Here is an 18968-nt window from a genome sequence, read left to right on the forward strand (position 1 = left end):
GGTGGCCGCGAAAATACAGTGGCTGATGACAGTTCAGAGGTAAGGAAATCCTGAAATTTACGGAGTAAACTATTTCTTTTGCTGCATGAAGAAAAAAATAGAATTTTAAAATTGAATCGGAGTTCTTTAAGCCATCTCCTAAAATGCTTAAATATATTTTCAGCCATTTATAAGAGAATATTTGGTTCTAATGGAACCTGGGTATTACAGCTTTTTATTTGTTTCAGTGGTTATGTATGATGTAATGAGGTTGTAGAAGAAAAAAAATGAAGGATTATACTTAACTTTGGGTTTGACCTTCAGTTTGTAGCATAACTTATAAGGACAGAGAAATTCAAATGATGCTTAAAGCGTGTTTTAATTTGATGAGTGGCTACTTCATTTCTCATGATCTTCATTATAACAGGATCTAAGAGAGTGGAAACCAAAACTTGAGTTTCGTCTTCACTAAAAACATGATGCGCCATAGTCTATTTTTCTGTGGATCTACCTTAGGACCGTAAACCTCTCATGTTTGTTCCACTGAAATGCCGTCTAGCAAGGCCTACCCCCACATGTTTGAAGGGTCTCACCTTGCTCTTCCAGTTTTGTCTAGTCTCTCTTTCCTAAATGATTCAGGGATTTTTTGGGTTTGGCGTATGTCTTTCTGCAATTGATCATAAAACTTAAAAATAGTTGTTCATGCTTTGTAATAGAACCTCACATTATATGTTATGAAAAAAACTGGTATGGTAAGGAAAAAGTTTTAAAACAACTTCATTTGTGTTTTCTCCTAGGTCAGCTGCCTATAATCTTCTGTGTGCCTTAACTTGTACTTTTAATTTAAAAATCGAGGGCCAGTTACTAGAGACATCAGGTTTATGTATCCCTGCCAACAACACCCTCTTTATTGTCTCTATTAGTAAAACACTGGCAGCCAATGAGCCACACCTCACGTTAGAATTTTTGGAAGAGTGTATTTCTGGATTTAGCAAATCTAGTAAGTAATGATAATTTTCTTTAATACTAACAATGATTCTAAGAAAATTCAAACAAAACCTTTTTGTTTCAGAACTTACCAGTGAAACCTTTCACTTGCTTTATTTTTACTTGTTAATCTCTTAACATTTTTCATCTGTGGTACTCTGTAATTAAAGGAACCCTGAAAGAAATCCATGATAGGACACATTGAGAACTCCACCAAATTCTGGCAATAAAAGCAAAATGGCAAGATTTTGTTACCTTACATGTTTTTGAACCATTTTAAAGTATTTTTTTCACTGTTTAATGAGCTTCAGCATTTTTTTCCTCAGTGAAAAAGTCCACAAAAAATGGCATCTATATTGTTTCCTGATTTTAAGGAAATTGTAATTTTTGTTGGACATATATGATTCCTGTGATTGGTACATGATACATGGACCAGAGTTAGTTCTGAGTTGGCTTTAATCTCATAAATTTAGGATCGGTTTTTTATGTGTCCATCTTTATAGAAGTATGTTGATTTCCCAGCTTAGTTCTTAATATTTTCTTCCAAGACATAATATATATGTCTTTATTTTTCTTCATTTGACACATTTCTTTATCTTTTCATAGAAGGTAATGTAGAGATTTAACAGTTCATCACAACTAGGTCACTTTATATTTTCCAAGTGAAAGATACAAAAATTAAAGCCTAATAAAATGTGGTGTGAGAATGGTGTCCCTCACCTGTAATCCCAGCACTCTAGGAAGGTTAGGCAGGAGGATTATAAGCTTCAGCCTGGCCTGAGTTGAAGCATAAAGACGCTGTCTTGAATTAAATAAAGAAATAAATGTCAGTCCTGGAGATACAGCTCAGTTCAGAAGCCCTGAGTTCCATCCCTCGTACTTCCAAAGTTAAAAAAATATGACAAAACAGTAAAAGTATAAAGCTTTATTGATAGGTATTAACATAAGAAAATATTTGAGTGAAAGGCCAAGTATATTATGTACATACATGAACAGTTCTTCCTACAGAGGAAAATTTGAAATGCAGTCTCATAAAAATAGCCATGGAATTTGAGGACTGAGATTGGAGACAGAATTTAAATGATTTTTAAGTTCTACATGAAAGTACAAGAATAGTTAAGAAAATACTAAAAGTAAAGAAAACAAACTTGAAACTATAGATGTCTGGATGTTTAAGAATTAGCAGTCAAAAACTTGGTGGTGCGTGCCTGTAATCACAGTACTCAAGAGGCTGAAGCAGGAAATGACCACAGGTTTGAGACCAGCTTGGGCTACATAGTCAAGTTCAAAGCCAGCCTGAACTTTATAGTGAGACTTCTCTTAAAAGAACTCCCCCCAAAATTTTTTAATAAAAATAAAAGATTCAGCAGTCAGATCAAAACAGTGATAAATAGCATCACAGGGCTAGTGTGGTGGAGTGATTGCCCAGCATGCACAAAGCCCTGGGTGTGATTCCCAGCATTACAGAGGAGGAGGGGGAACGAGAGTTAGGGGGAGTGGCAGAGTAGGGAGAGGGAGAGAAATATTAAATCATTTCAGAACACTACAAGATAACCAAATAAGATTTAGGTATAATTAAGAGTTCAATTAAAAAAATAGAACCATTAATAAAAGAAGAGTAAGGAACTGCTTTCTAGATGAATGAGGACATGTGAAACAAAAATGATACAAAGTAGCCAAACAGCTTTGACTGAAAAATTTCAAAACATGTCTCAACAAAGAATGTGAACAATAAATGTAAACAGAAGATAAACTTGGACCAAATATGAGAAAAGATTAATATCTAGTCATGAAGAGCTCTTATAACTTAAGAATGAATCAACAGTAATATACACCTGGGCTTGGTGACACATGCCTATGATCCCTGCACTGGAGAGACAGGAAGATTATGAGTTTGAGGCCAGCCTGGGCTACATTAAGGAGACTCTTGTTTCTGAAAAACGTGAATGAATAATGTATGCCAAACAAATGAGTGCTACACAAGCGTGGTGAGAGACTAGAGTGGATACACAAACGCAAGCCCAGCCTGGGTGACTTAGCAAGACCCTGACTCAGAGTAAAAGGGATGGCCCTGTGTTCGCTGAGTTCAAAGGGATGTAAATTGAAAGAATAATGAGCTAGCATATTCCACTTTAAAAATGAAAAAGCAAGTGCTAATGTTCTGCAGCATTAAGTGGGATAATTTTACTAGAAAGTAATTTGGAAGTGATTTCAGGATGGTTAAGGATAGTCATATCTTTGCTCTCGTAATTCTGCTTTTTAGAATTTGCCTTAAAGAATCACCATAGTTCGCTGTGTAGTTCAGGTAGGCCCTAGACTCACTCTGTAGCCCAGGTTGTCCTCCGTCATAGTGGTCCTCCCACCTCCTTCCCAAGTGCTGGGATTACAGGCATGTACCACCATGCCCAGCAACAATTTAACACACTTTTACATGTGAGTGTGTCTGAATGTCTCTTTCAGATCCAGAACATTTCCAAGATTCAGAAGTATCTTTTATTACTCAATGCCATCTCATCATCAAAAGTAAACACTTGTTATGACCTCTAATTGTCATGGATTTACTGCCTACTTGCAGAGAATCCAACAATCAAATAGAAAACTGATCAAATTGTTGGCTCTCTATATGGATGTTTTAATTAAAGTGGTTTTTTTAGCTGGGTGTGGTAGTGCACACCTGTAATCCCAGAAGGAGGCTGGGGAAACAAGATCATGAGTTCAAGCCTAGCCTAGGAAACTTAATGATTTAGCAAAATAAATCAAAATCAAAAATAACAAGAGGGCTGGGGTTGTAGTTCAGGTTCAGTCCCAAGTCCAAGTACAGGGGTTTGCGGGTACTTCGTAGCATCTACGAGGCCTTGTATAGAATTCCCAGTATCACCAAAAAAAAAAAAAAAAAAGGAAAAATAAGTTTTTGTTACAGAATTTCAGATTGGGAAGATAATGTCTTGGAGATGGATAGGCATTATTTATACAACCATGTGAATGCCATTGAACTTCACACTTAAAAATAGTTAAAATGCCTAATTTTGTGTTGTGTATCTTATATTCTAAAGTCTTTTTTTTTTTTTTTTTTCTTTTTTTTGGTACCAGGGATCGAACTCACAACTTCATGCTTGCCAGGCAGGTTCTTGTGCCACTGTGCTAAACCCCCAGCCTCTAAAGTCTGTTAAAAAAATAAATTCGAAAATGTTTTTGGAACCACCTGTAATCCCAGCAATCAGAAGACTGAGGCAGGAGGATTGCCCTGAGTTCAAGGCCAGCCTGGGCTACATAGTGAGATCAAGGTCAACCTGATGTATAGCAAGACCCTATCTCAAAAATTAAAATTAAAAAGAATTTTAAATGTAGTTTTGTAGAATGTGTAACCATAAATAAATAATGTCAATATAATGTTTAAAGGAAAAATATTCAGGATTCAAGATTCAGCATACAATACATAGGTAGCGAAGTCCTAGTTTTCATGGATTGGAGATTTTAATGTTTAGACACACACATAAATGTACATTATCTCTGCAAAAATTTGAAAGCTTAAGGAGAGATAAGGTGATACGCCAATATATTAATACTACTTTCACTTTTATGATAATGCTTTCTTTTTACTAAACTATAATTGTTACATATTCCTGTTATAGTGAGATGAAATGTAATAAAAATCCTTCAGAAACAAAATTATTAAAAAGGCAAAAAAAAGGAACTTTTCAAAAACTGACTTACTGGATTTTACAATTACTTTCTTCAAGGCTTAGTGTCTTCTTGTCTTCAAACATGTATTTGTCAAGTCCCTTTCCTTTGGACCGTATTTTGCCCTTTATGTTAACCCAAAACCCTTTATGTTAACATAACTGTTGATGTAGTTTTCATAGACAGTCTATGCTGATAGTGTATTTTTTTTTCAAGGTATTGAATTGAAACACCTTTGTTTGGAATATATGACCCCATGGTTGTCAAATCTCGTCCGTTTTTGTAAGCATAATGATGATGCCAAACGACAAAGAGTTACTGCTATTCTTGACAAGCTGATAACAATGACTATAAATGAGAAACAGATGTATCCATCTATTCAAGCAAAAATATGGGGGAGCCTTGGGCAGGTATGGAGTTTGTGCAAATGTTTATGTAGTATCTCCTTTGTACAGATAGTTATTTGATGCCTTCTTTGTACTAGACACAGAGGATACACAGTAACTATATAAAGCAGTTCCTTATTTCTAAAGCAAGCAGACACTTACCAACCTCTTCATCTGGTTTGAAATTATAAAAATCTAATGCATGTCTCAAAACCAGAGAAAAACTAACTATTTTACTATTTTTTGTGGTTTAATTTTATAGGTAATTGTAGAAATCCAGTTGCATTTCTAATAGTGATTTAAAATGTACTCCAACCTCTGCATACCAGGGATGTCATTAAATAACTTTCCTCTGCCTCTCTTCTCTCCCTCCTCTACCCTCCCCTCTTCTCCCCTTTTCCCTTCTCTCCTCTCATCTTTCTTCCCTCCCCTTTTTTCCTTTTTACTATGCCTCCCCCTACTCCTCTCTCCTGTCCTCTGTCCTGTGTCCTGTATCTTCTCTTCAAATATTAAACCAGAGCCTTTGCACAGAGCCATGATCCCAAGCCTTTTCTTATTTTTTGTTTTGAGACAGGCTCTTGCTGTGTCCCAGGTTCAGGCAGGGCTGTAATTTGTGATCTCCTTCCTCAGCCTCCCAGAGTGCTGAGCCTGTAGGCACAGACCACTACACCCAGCTCAGTAAATGTTTCCATATGGATGTTTCTGGGACATTTGCTTTCATTTATAGTGCTAGCAGTAAGAATACCACTGTTAAAACACAGGTTGTATTGATGGATGTGGTGGCACATTCCTGTAATCCCAGCACTTGGAGGCTGAGGCCCTGAGTTTGAGGCCAGCCCAGGGTACATAGTGAGTTCAGGGCCAGCCTAGATTACAGAATGAGACCTTGTCTTAATTAACTAACTAATTAAAATAAATAACTTTTAATCTGATGAGAATTATATATACTGTTTCTTCAAAGTAAACACTTAAGAAAGCAGTATGCTTAATCAAGCAGTGCTGTAAATCATACACATAATTTTAAAGAGACCTCAGAGCCAGTTTCATAGCCCTAGAAAATTTCTCAGTACTCGCTGACACTTTCTGTATTTCAAAACAGTAAGATTGGTCACATCATTACTGTCTTAGAAGAACACAGAAATGGCTTTGTAACTTTGTAAGACAAATTTTTAAACTTTATTAATCTCTTACTCTGAAGGATCCAAGTGAATATCTTAATCTTTCCATTAGTTTATGATATATGATATTTACTGGTATATCTCTAAATAAAATCTGGTATTTGGAGGGGCTTCAAGTAAAAGAGAATTTTCATGTTGATTGGGCTGCTCTTTAAATATTTTTAAATTAAAAAAAGTTGGTAGTGTAATTGAAAACATGCTATTTCCCTGCTTTCATAGATTACAGATCTGCTTGATGTTGTACTAGACAGTTTCATCAAAACCAGTGCAACCGGAGGCTTGGGATCAATAAAAGCTGAAGTGATGGCAGATACTGCTGTAGCTTTAGCCTCTGGAAATGTGAAACTGGTTTCAAGCAAGGTAATCACTTTTCCTTTGCCTTCTGTCAGTGGCATAATGTATCTGTTTCTGTCTTGAAGAGGATTTTGTTTTTAACTAGATACTTAATAGTTAAGATACTGAAGTTTTGTAATACAGCTTTTAGTCCCGTATCTTTTAAAGCCCTGCTTCTTCACAGGTTATTGGGAGGATGTGCAAAATAATTGACAAGACATGCTTGTCTCCGACGCCCACCTTGGAACAACATCTTATGTGGGATGATATTGCTATTTTAGCCCGCTACATGTTGATGTTGTCCTTCAATAACTCCCTGGATGTGGCAGCTCATCTCCCCTACCTCTTCCACGTTGTTACCTTCTTAGTAGCCACAGGCCCGTTGTCCCTTCGAGCTTCCACACATGGACTAGTCATTAATATCATCCACTCTTTGTGTACTTGTTCACAGCTTCACTTCAGCGGTAAGTTCCAGGAAAGTAATTTGCATTGCATCAGTTCCTCTGTCCACTTTACTTCCCCTGACTACTATAATTTCTTACTATTTAGAGTGGTGTCTTAACACCAAGCCTCTAATGTAAGTGTACAATAATGAGTTGAAATTTTATCAAAATGAAAAGGAGTAAGTTACTTTGCATATCAAACTAATCTTTAGGTGCTTATACTGTATAAGCTAAACAGGTTAAGTTGGCAGCATTATATTAATAGTACTGTAGTTAAGTGGAGCTAAAGCAGTGGGCACTAACACATGTCTAGTGGTTTAACCTAAGGCGCATGTTTTTATATGATGATCACATTTTCTACTTTCAAAGTGAAACAGCATCCTCAAGTGTCTTGTTTCTTTTCTCTTTTACAGAAGAAACCAAGCAAGTTTTGAGACTCAGTCTAACAGAGTTCTCATTACCCAAATTTTACTTGCTGTTTGGCATTAGCAAAGTTAAATCAGCAGCTGTCATAGCCTTCCGATCCAGTTACCGAGATAGGTCATTCTCTCCTGGCTCCTATGAGAGGGAGACTTTTGCATTGACATCCTTAGAAACAGTCACAGAAGCTTTGTTGGAGATCATGGAGGTATGTAGGAGAAAATGATAAGAAATAAAGTGAAAAATCATTTTTTAAAAATCCACTATTGCTGTACAAAAATACCAGTTGATTCTGCTATCATACAGTTAATATTTAAAACACTTTCATGGAATGTGTTATCGGTAACAAATGTCACCTATTAAAAGAAATAAAAAAATATCATGTGTATAGAGGAATGGTGGCCCATACCTATAAACCTTAGCACTCCAGAAAGCCAAGGCAAGAGGATCACAAGTTCAAGCCAACCCTGGACAACTGAGACCATGACTCAATTTTTTAAAAAAAGGCTGGGGATGTAGCTCATTGTAGAGGCTCTAGGCTTTAAGGAGTTGGGGTGTAGCTCAGTGGCAGAAGGCTTCGATCTCCAGTAACACTGAAAAGAAAAAAGTCATGTGTTTGCAGTAATGATATTATAATGAATTTTATTTAAATGTTTATTAAAAATGTATGTACACATACATACTCAGCGTTTTCTTCTTTTGCCCCCAGGCATGTATGAGAGATATTCCAACATGTAAATGGCTGGACCAGTGGACAGAACTAGCCCAAAGGTGTGTCTCAAATTAAAAATGAATTGTAAAAGTATGTGTATTATTGAAAAAACAGGGACTGGGGGCATAGCTATGTGGTAGAGCACTTGCCTATCACGTGCAAGGCCCTGGATTTGATCCCTACAATTAAAAAAAAGAAAAGAAAACAAGGTATTAGTGTCCAAGCAGTAAATCTTACTTAGTGTACTCTGTAAACACACACAACAGTTTTCATAAAGTCTGTGGATCTTTTAATTGCAGATTTGCATTCCAGTACAATCCATCCCTGCAACCAAGAGCTCTTGTGGTCTTTGGCTGTATTAGCAAACGAGTGTCTCATGGGCAAATAAAGCAGATTATCCGTATTCTTAGCAAGGTACTTCTCTCTCCCTTCTCTCAAATATTTGTGGCTCCCAAGTTGTAAATCATGTCTTCCACTTCTTAAAAGTCATTTAGATTTAACAAAGTGCCTTGTATGTTGTTTGTGTAACCTTTAAAAATGAGTTTTACTATTTTTCTTATTATAATTCTTTGAAGAAATCCTCTTTAAATGTCTTTCAAAGAAAAGTAAGTATTTTGCCTATTTTGCTAAGCAGGTACCCTTATTGTTTCATCAGTTTTCAAAGCACTTAATTATATAGTAAAATTATAGCCTTATTGAGTTACATAATTTATAATTACTGTAATGTTTGACCTATTCAAATATAGTATAGAAATTTTTAAAACAAATCAACTGTGTATTACTCTGACTACCAAGATAATCATTGTGTTACAAATAATTCTGATACTTATCAAGTAAGTAAATGGTCCTAAACTGATGGTGAGATTCAGTTTTAGAGATAATGTTTTATTTCAGTGAAAGTAAAATGAAGAATTCTGTTTCCCTAAAAGGCACTTGAGAGCTGCTTAAAAGGACCTGATACTTACAACAGCCAAGTTCTAATAGAAGCTACAGTAATAGCACTCACCAAATTACAGCCACTACTTAATAAGGTAATTATTGTATAGAACATGAGTTTTCTTTCTTTTGGGTATTAGTATTACATGTTCTTTTCTTATAAAGAGTTCAGAAAATGAGAAGTGATGATAGGAAAAAGCTGTAGTGAAAGCAGAACTTCTTGCCATAAAATTTAGTTGTTTTGCTGGGCATGGTGGCACACGCCTGTAATCCCAGCACTTGAGTGGCTGAAGCAGAAGGATCACCTCAAGTTCAAGGCCCGCCTAGACTACAGAGTGAGATCCTGTTTCAAAAAAAAATTTTTTTTAGTTGTTTGAAGGAGATACATTAGCAAAAGAATAGGTAATGCAGTTTGTGTTCTCAGGTACCTATAATTTTTTTAAACCTCACCAGTGCTAAAGAAATCATTTTGTATTCTTAATTTTTTCTGTTATTTGTGCCTCTGCTATATGCTTGATACTGTCTTAGAGGGTAGCAATTACAAAGCCAGTAGAATTGCCTGTCTTTATGGTATTTACATTCCTGGATAGATGTGGAGGTTGAGGAGTAGATGGATGATAAACTAAGTAAAATACTTAGTATGTTACTTAGTGATCAATACTGTGGAGAAGTAAATCTTATCCTCAAAAGTGTTTGATGCTAGGCTAGAGGCATAGCTCAAAGATAGAGGAGACCTTTCATATACAAGGCCTTGATGATATTTATTATTTAGTATTCTTTTTATTTTATTATTTTTAAATTTTATTTATTTATTTATTGGTACCTCGCACTCACCTGCCAGGTGCTCATGCTGCTGAGCTGAATCCCCGGCCTGGCCCTAATAATATTTAAAAGGAGTAAAATGGCATAGCCATTCTTTATCATGAGCTGAGTTGATGTCATCTTTCTTACCTTCAGCAGGTGATTTAGCATCTGGGCATCATGGGTTCCAAACTGATAAAATGAATAGACAAGATAATGGCAGAGTATTATCTTCCAGTTTCTAGAGGCAGACAGTACTTTGAATTGAGTTCAGAGATAAGCCAGTCTTAGAAGTAGTTAGGCCAGGAGTGCAGCTTAGCAGTACAGTGCCTGCCTGGCAAGTGCAAGGTCCTGAATTCAATTCTTGGTAGAACGAAAAAAAAAAAAAAAAAAAAGCATGAATGCAGATCTATTGGGTAGGGATATAACCCCGTGGCATAAACACCTGCCTCGCAAGCACATAGTCCTGAGTTCGATTCCTGGTACTAAAAATAATACCTATTATGTTCTTAGTAAAGGTAAATATCCTACAGACATCTTAATCTTAAATGATATAAAGTTATTCTTTTATCTTTTTTTTTACATAGTAAAAATGAGACGCAGAAAGATTGACTTTCCCAGAGTCCCATTCCTAATAAAACACAGAACTCTGATTCTAATGTAAAGGTGTCTGACTCTAAAGTCCTTCTATTCTCTTATATAGCACAGTGCTAACTAAGAATTACCAATAACATACAGCTTGAATTCAGAGCAGCAAGAAATCACTGCAGTAGTATAAGTGATAAGAAGTTGAAGGTTAGAGTTTAAATGAAAGGGACTGATAGGATTTAGTATAGAGAGAAAACGAACACATCTTGAGCTGTGAAGGTGCAGCAGGACTGTACGAGCAGGGCAGGGTGGTGGGCGGGACATTCTAGTTCCAAGAAACCCACAAAATAGTAAGAAAGAAGTTTGTGAAGATTGAATACAACAAATGTAACATTAAACACTCTTCAGAAAGGAGTTTGGGAATTTACTGCCAAACCAAAAAAAAAAAGTCAAAAGCTGGACGTAGAGCATTCTAGTACTAGGATGCGTTGGATTAGAAAAGAACTGGAGGCAGAAGGAGTCAACATCTAGAATACATGAGGCTGGGGTGAGATGGTGTCATTGGTAGTAAGAAGGGATAGGACTGGGGGTACTGATGAGTAGAGTGCTTGCCTCACCTGTATGAGGCTTCGCCATCCAGTCCCATTTTGGAGGGGAGGGGTGAGAAAGAGAAGGGCGAAGAGACAGAGAGACAGACAGAGACAAAAGGAAAAAGTGGCAAATGCAAGAGCGGTTACTCCAGCAGGATCAGCACACCTTAGCGCTTAAAATTGAGACTCCAAACAGGAAGAAATTAAACAGGTTGCTAAGGTCAGCTACCAGTTTCTTTCTTATAAGGACAGCAGACTTACTATGTATTTACCCTCATCAAAAGAGAAAACATGGATAATTGGATGAGATAGACTACTTCATTTCACACTACAGCGTGCAGAAACGTGTCTGTTTGCCAGTTGGTCTTACTAAGCCAGAGCACATCTTCTTCCCCAGGACTCCCCACTGCACAGAGCCCTCTTTTGGGTGGCCATGGCTGTGCTGCAGCTGGATGAGATCAACCTGTATTCAGCAGGCACTGCCCTTCTGGAACAAAACCTGCACACTTTAGATAGTCTCCGAATATTCAATGACAAGGTAGGCAAGCTTTCCTTTGGGGTCTGTATTAACTCACATTTGATACTCCTTTTTCTTTCATTGTAGTTCTTTCAGTATCAAAAGAAGTTCTTACCTGAAATACAAATATTTATAAGGAATTCATTGTTAGTGAGTTATCAGCTCATAAAAACTACTTAACTTTGAAAAGAAAAGTTCATGCTGATATTGTTTGGACAATTAAATGCCTGTATCTTGTACTCTGAGTAACTAATTTAAAAATAACAGTGAGCAATCTATTAACATTGTTACTCTCCTATTACCTTGTTTTAAAATTTTGGGTTTTTTCTTTTTAAAATAAGCTTAAGTTTTAATACTTATTTTCTATATATAAAAAACAAAATTAAAAAAAGGTACTGGCCTGATACTAGTAAATACAACAGGGATTAATAATATTGAATTATAATAATAGCTATGATGCTGACACCGTGGCTAAGCACTGTACATTCGTTATTTTGAATTTTCATAACTTCAAGGTAGAGGTTAGTTTTCTCTATTTCCATTTCACAAATGAAAGAATAATTTAAAGTAATCCTTTTCTTATTGGAAAATGCTACTTAAGAAAAGTCAGTTTAATGAAGCTGGGCACACTTGGGAGGCTGAAGCAGGAGGATCACTGGGAGTTTGAGGCTACATAGTGACTTTGAGGCCAGTTTGCACTATGTAGTGAGATCTTATCTTTAAAAAAAATCAATATAATTAACAGCAAATAAAGAAGTGGAGAATCTAAGGGAAACTTTTGGGTATTTGATTTTACTAGTTTTTTATTTTGCCTAATCTCACTTTAAAACATACTATTAGCACATATTTTAATATTTGTTAAGCTTGATTAGGGATGAATTTGTAGTTTAGAGTTATAGAGGAGGGAATATAGCAGTATGAAATTACATTTATCTTTGAGGAAAAATGGGAGTAATTTAGGAAAAACTAACTTTTTAAAAAAAGTATGTATATAATATGTAACAAACTTGCTTAATATGCAATTAACTGAGCCAAACCTGGTGGTGCATGCTTATAATCTCAGCACTCGGGGCTGAGGCAGGACAATTGTTGGGAGTTTGAGACCAGCCTGGGGGACAAAGTGAGCTCAAGGCCAGCCTGAACTGCATAGTGAAACGCTATCTCAAAAAGACCAAAAAAAAAAAAAAAAAAAAAAAAAAATTAGCTGTGGCTAGAAAGATGGAACATAATTTTAAGTGTGGTGATACTCAGTCTCAACAATATTTTTTCAGTCTTCGTACTGTGACTTAGACCCAAAATATCCTGGTTCTGGGAAGTATGTAAATAAATTATAGAAGTAGAAGTTACCTTACTGTTTATCAGTTGGCCCTCTATACTACTAAGTAGGAAGCAGCAAAGAAATAATTTGTTCCTATTTGTACATCTGATTTGGGACTAGAACCTTTCTTTCCTGTTTCTCTTTCCTGAAGTAATATCTAGCTATTGGCTATTTGTATGTTAAGAATATTTGTAAATGAAGTATGTTTGTATTTAGGAATACCTGCCTTGGCATTTTCATTGCCAGAAAACTCGGGAGCTAATCATGACTCAAGGGTGCCAGAATACTAGGAATCCAAGTTACTAAAGCTTGTTAAAAGGCACAAGGATGATTGCTGGGTATGGAGAGCACACCTGAAGTCCCAACTAGTTGGGAGAATGAGGCAGGAGATCACTTAAGTCTACCAGTTTAAGAACAGCCTGAACAACATACCAAGACTCCCTCTTTACAAAAAAAAAGTAAATTGGTATCAGAACTTGTGTATTATAAATCAAAGATGTTTCAGTCTTCCAATCTTATTTACCTACTTTTTGACTGTCTTATATCAAATAATTTATAGTACCTTAAGTGTTTTGCTGTGGGTTTCTGTAGTTTAAAAATAATTTTCTCAGTTAAAAGGAGTATTTTTCTTGTCATAGCTGTTGTTTACAAATAAAAATCAGTAATTTTTTGTTTGTTTGTTTTAAACCAATGTTGATTGCAGTGCATTTCCTCGAGCCCTTTGTTACTTTTTATTGTGAGTGAGCATCTCATTAAGTTGTTCAGGGTAGCCTTGAACTTGTGATTGCCCTGCATCAGCCTTCCAGAGTGCTGAGATCATAGGCATGTGGCACAGTGCTCAGCTTATAAGTGATGTTTTTCCGAGAAAGCTTTTAGGTTAGTGGAATAAATCAGTGGAAGAGCAATTCACTGCCATGTGTGAGGCCCTGGGTTCAAGCCCCAGTCCCACAAAAGTAAATAAACAAATGAATGAGCAAATAAATCAGCTTCTGTGTGAACTCCATCAACCATTTCATTGTTTTTATTAGAGTCCAGAAGAAGTATTTATGGCTATTCGGAATCCTCTGGAATGGCACTGTAAGCAAATGGATCATTTTGTCGGACTCAATTTCAACTCTAACTTTAACTTTGCATTGGTTGGACACCTCTTAAAAGGTAAAGAAACGCTGTATCAGAATGTTTTTGTGAAACACTGTCTTGAAGCCAGAAGTAATTAAAATAATTGATTACTTTGAAATAACTCAGCCTATATATTTACTTTAAATGCAAATCTTATTAAATTGTTTTCAGTACATGTTTTTAAAGACCTTTATTTCCATGTCAAATATCAGATTTCCTTTAAAAAGCAAGAGTTAATTTTCATAAAATAAGAGCACTAGACCTGAAACTGAACTACCACCCAAGACAACAACAAAAAAACAACTGAACCTTTTAATAGTTGTATTATTAGTAATATTAGTAATTATTAGTCATAATTACATATTTTGTTACTCACCATAAGAAGACCATGAATCAGCATGTTTTTTTGGTTTTTGGTTTCTTTTTATTTTGGTACTGGGGATTGAACTCATGACTGCATGCTTGCAAGGCACCAGTGCTTATGCTGCTGAGCTAAATCCCCAGCCCCAAATCAGTATGTTTTTGATAAATGTATATTTGGAAATGTTACTTATACAAATTTGATTGTACATTTTCTTCAACATGTTTCTGGTGTACAGATTAATACCATTATTATATATCACAGGGCCATGCCTTTCTAGGCCCTAGCACCACCGCTGCAAATATCTATTCTGATTATAGCCAGCAATCTTTAGCTGTTCTTCAGAGCACATGCATTTTCTAACCTGGCTTCACTTCTCGTTGCTTGATAGCCATGGTTCATTAACATGAGCCAGGCAGGGCCAGAGGCTGTGGTTAGCCGGGACAGCATGTACTTGTGGGTCAGAGGCGACACATCTGAGTCTATCTGAGTCTACAGTTTTGCGTCCATTTAAATAATTCTTAGGTTTGAAGGACCTAGAAGTTTCTCCATTACTCACTTCTACAGAAAATACTGATAATTTCAGAGCTCCGGTGGCACACTTAGTTAGCATCTGGTACTAATACAGAAAAATATTGACAGTTTTAATCCCTAAAATAAGTAAGTAAGCTTTGCCCAAAAGATACTACACTTACTGCAGGATACCAGGACAAGGGTTACAACTCTTGTTATTAATGTGCTAATAAAGTGCTTGCTTACTACGTATTTCTAAAGGAGTATTGGATATTTTCAGCCTTCAAATCACTTTTTAAAAGTGCAGTATAAGCTGGGCATGGTGGTGTATGCCTATAATCCCAGCACTCCGGAGGGCCAGCCTGGGCTACATAGTGAGTTCAAGACCTGACTAACCTATATAGTGAGACCTTGCTTCAATCAGTCAGTCAATCAGTAATGCAATATATTAGTGCTTAAAAGCTATTAAATATCACTTTTTGTTTTGTTTTATTTTGTTTGTTTTTGAGAGAGTCTCGCCATGCAGTTCAGGCTGGCCTTGAACTTGTGGCAGCCCTCTTGCCTCAGCCTCCCAGATGCTGAGATTGCAGGTATGCATCACCAGGCCCAGCTTGAAGATCACTTTCAAATCAAGATTTTCTTTTGCACATGTAGAGCTATGTTTCCTGTATCATTTGATTTTTTTAAAATTTTAATTTAAAAAAAGAATTATTCAGCAGTAGAACTTTATTTTCAAAGGAATCTTAAGGGAAATTCCAGTACATTGTTTCGTTTTTAACATCCCTTTGGTGCTTTAAGGATTGGATGATCTGAAACACTGTTATCTTCTTTAATTTCCCACTTCCTTCTTAACATTATTCTGTTCTACACATTTTAGTGCTTAATCTTGTAATTAAATAGTCGTATGTGTATGTTTCACTCTTAAAAATAGTTATTTTTGAAAGTGGGAACGGTCACTTACACTTCCTTTCCTTGCAGACTTGCTCGTCACAGAATAAGAATTCAAATATGTCTTTATGGAATAAATTAAATCCTTGTTTTTATTTTTTTATTTTTTTTGTAGGTTACAGGCATCCTTCACCTGCCATTGTGGCAAGAACAGTCAGAATTTTGCATACATTACTAACTCTGGTTAATAAACATAGAAATTGTGACAAATTTGAGGTGAATACACAGAGCGTGGCTTATCTAGCAGGTAAAAAACACAAACTAGACAAAATTAAACTTATACTACATCTGTATCTTGGGAACACCAGAAACATACAAATACCTATCTATGCATCCTTCAGCTAATTAATTGGCAGCAGAGAGTTCATAGTATACTACTTTGTAATGTTTACAGTTTTTTAAGTTTTACCAAAATATTTTTCCTTAGAAAAGAGTCGCATTAAAATCTGACGTGTATTCTCTTTGTCATCTTTTGTTTAGGACAGTACAGTAGCTGCCTACTGTCATAAAATCTGAACATCTCAGCCTAATGTCCTGGGCCCTTAAACAACCCTCTCCTAGTCTGTCTCCTTTATGTAAATTTCATGGCTTATTTTTTTATTATCCTCCAACTGGATGGGTGATTTTAAGCTAATCTGCTTTCCATCTCCTACAGGTGATTTTATTCCTTGTGCCGTTTTACCTGAAATGTCTACCTCATCCTCACTGTTCCATTAAGCCTTCCCTGTTTGCTCCCATTAAATCTTTCCTATTTGCTCTTATCTAATTGTTTCTCTGCTCAGCAACACTTAGCATTTTATATCACATATTTCTTCAACATAGTTGTTGGATGGAAAGTACAGATTGCCTTTTGTTTGAACTGTATAACCTTACACTTATCATTTAATATCTCACAGTATTTTTCCTCAGTGGACTTATTAATACCTGCCTTGCTTACTTTTTGTGTTAGACCAGTTGTACATTGCAGGAGTTGAAAAAATAAAAATGTTATTAAATCTCTTCTTCTATCTAATATTTATGTATAGTCTTTTAAAACAGACCTCAAGGGGCTGGGGATTTAGCTCAGCGGCATAAGCGCCTGCCTTGTAAGCAGGCAGTCGTGAGTTCAATCCCTGGTACCGATAAAAAGGAAAAAGACAAAAAAAAAAAAAAAAACCCCAGACCTCAAATCCTTGAAGATAAACAAAAATCCATCCCAAGTGTTCATACCCTTATACCTCATATTTCTCTCTAGGGCTCTTTACATCTACATTTAACAGGCCTATCTTTTTGAAGCAGTTGTAAGAAATATGTTTTAGATCACACTTGTGATTTGTTACATTTTTTTAAATCTGCCTTTTTTTCTGTCAGCTTTACTCACAGTGTCTGAAGAGGTTCGAAGTCGCTGCAGCCTCAAACATAGAAAGTCCCTTCTTCTTACTGATATTTCAATGGAAAATGTTCCTATGGACATATATCCCATTCATCATGGTGACCCCAGCTATAGGTAAGTGTACCACTCTCCCGTAATTACATAAGTGGAATCAAATTCCAGTTTCCCGTACTGATGGAGGCAAACCGTCGAGTAATGTAGAAGGTAATCTAGACAGGAATCTAGATGTAAATTAGAGTATGTAGCTCAAAGCCCATTCTGTCAATATGCAGTGGTCTATGTGAGTTAGTAGTAAGAAAGTTATTTTTCTAGTCTTATTGTGCTTATGTTCTCATTCATCTATTTTAAGCACAAACCACGTGAATAATGAAAACAGATGATCTTGAAAGTATTGAGTTGTGGGCAAGGGACCTAAAAACTAACATTAAATATAAGCAATAGTACATGCTTAGAAACTAAGCTATACAGATTTACAAAAGCATGTACATGGCCACACATTTATTGGGTTGACTTATAATATGTTAAAGTTAATCGAAAGCTTTCTGTAGTATGGATGTAGATAATAAAATTATGTCCATTTCTACATGGTTTTGGTAGTATATTTTTCAGTATAACGTGTAGAAATTACATGAAAATTGCATCCTTTAGGGATTTTTATATGTTTTCAGTTAAAAATATTTTAAAGATTTAGATATAGTATTAAACATAAGAAAGTAACCTTCTGCTGGTCATGGTGGTACACACCTATAGGCCTAGCATTCAGAAGGCTGAGGTAAGAGGATCGCTGCGAGCTTGAACCAGCCTGGACTACGTAGTGAGTTCAAGGCCAGCCTAAATTACATAGCAAGACCCTGTTTCAAAAAAAAAATCTATTTTTACAATTTATGTCATGCAGTTTAATATCCTGCCTTTCCACAAAAAAGCCCTCCACAATGTTTTACTAATATTTTAATAGTGTACACAGAAGTTTTCCATATATAAGTGACGCTCTAATGGTCTTGCTCTTCCATCACTCTCATGAATGTATTTCTTTAAGATGTGTCCTTTTTTTAATGGAAAGGGAAAAATGAGTTTTCCTATGTTCTCCTATTATAGTTTTATTCTCTTGGTTTTTAAAACAAATGTTCAATTGCCTTGACTTGATTTTCCCTGATTAAAAAGCAAGTTAGCACCTACCTGTAATCACAGCTACTTAGGCTGAGGCAAGAAGATCATAAATTTGGGCCAGGAATTTAGCTCAGCAGCATAAGTGCCTGCCTTGCAAGCGCATGGTCGTGAGTTCAATCCCCGGTACCAATTAAAAAAAAAGAAGAAGATCGTAAATTCAAGGCAGTCTGAACAACTTAGTAAGGCCCAAAATAAAAAATTGAAAGGGATAGGGGTATAGCTTTATCTGTGAACATAGTGACTGTCTTTAATAACAGTGTACTGTATACTTGAAAATTGCTTGGGTTCTATCTCCAGGACAGCAGGGGAAAAAGAAAATTGCTGAACGTGGAGCTTAACTGTTCTCACTATAAATAAATACAACGTATGCAAGAAACACGTGTGTTAGCTTGATGCAGCCATTCTACACATATATACATATGTTTCAAAACATATATACCATAAATACATACAGTTTTTGTCAGTTTAAAAAGTTAATAAAGGATGAGTGTTACTTAGTGGTACAGTGCCTGTCTAATATGTGGGAAGCCCTGGGTTTGATTCTCAGCATCAGAAAGAAAGAAAGAAATTGTGACAGGGCTGGGGATTTAGCTTAGCAGCATAAGCGCCTGCCTCACAA

At 36.0% G+C, this 18968-nt stretch overlaps 1 protein-coding gene across 10 annotated transcripts in view; it reads left to right on the plus strand.

Annotated features, from left to right (window-relative positions):
* LOC100730274 (neurofibromin) overlaps positions 1-18968 on the plus strand; it is a 252327-nt gene that overhangs the window by 208401 nt on the left and 24958 nt on the right. For 9 of the 10 annotated variants that reach the window (XM_063251196.1, XM_063251205.1, XM_063251200.1 and 6 more), the window contains 12 exons: positions 777-979; positions 4864-5057; positions 6431-6571; positions 6729-7008; positions 7401-7615; positions 8117-8178; positions 8419-8533; positions 9049-9150; positions 11432-11572; positions 13898-14024; positions 15926-16057; positions 17161-17296. In XM_063251196.1, coding sequence (XP_063107266.1) covers positions 777-979; positions 4864-5057; positions 6431-6571; positions 6729-7008; positions 7401-7615; positions 8117-8178; positions 8419-8533; positions 9049-9150; positions 11432-11572; positions 13898-14024; positions 15926-16057; positions 17161-17296 — 1848 coding nt within the window. The remainder of the gene's footprint in view (positions 1-776; positions 980-4863; positions 5058-6430; positions 6572-6728; positions 7009-7400; positions 7616-8116; positions 8179-8418; positions 8534-9048; positions 9151-11431; positions 11573-13897; positions 14025-15925; positions 16058-17160; positions 17297-18968) is intronic. The other variant, XM_063251202.1, reaches the window with a different exon arrangement.

Source organism: Cavia porcellus, unplaced genomic scaffold (assembly GCF_034190915.1).
Source record: "Cavia porcellus strain 051 isolate PalLab524CR breed Dunkin Hartley unplaced genomic scaffold, mCavPor4.1 scaffold_6, whole genome shotgun sequence".
Taxonomy (NCBI): domain Eukaryota; kingdom Metazoa; phylum Chordata; class Mammalia; order Rodentia; family Caviidae; genus Cavia; species Cavia porcellus.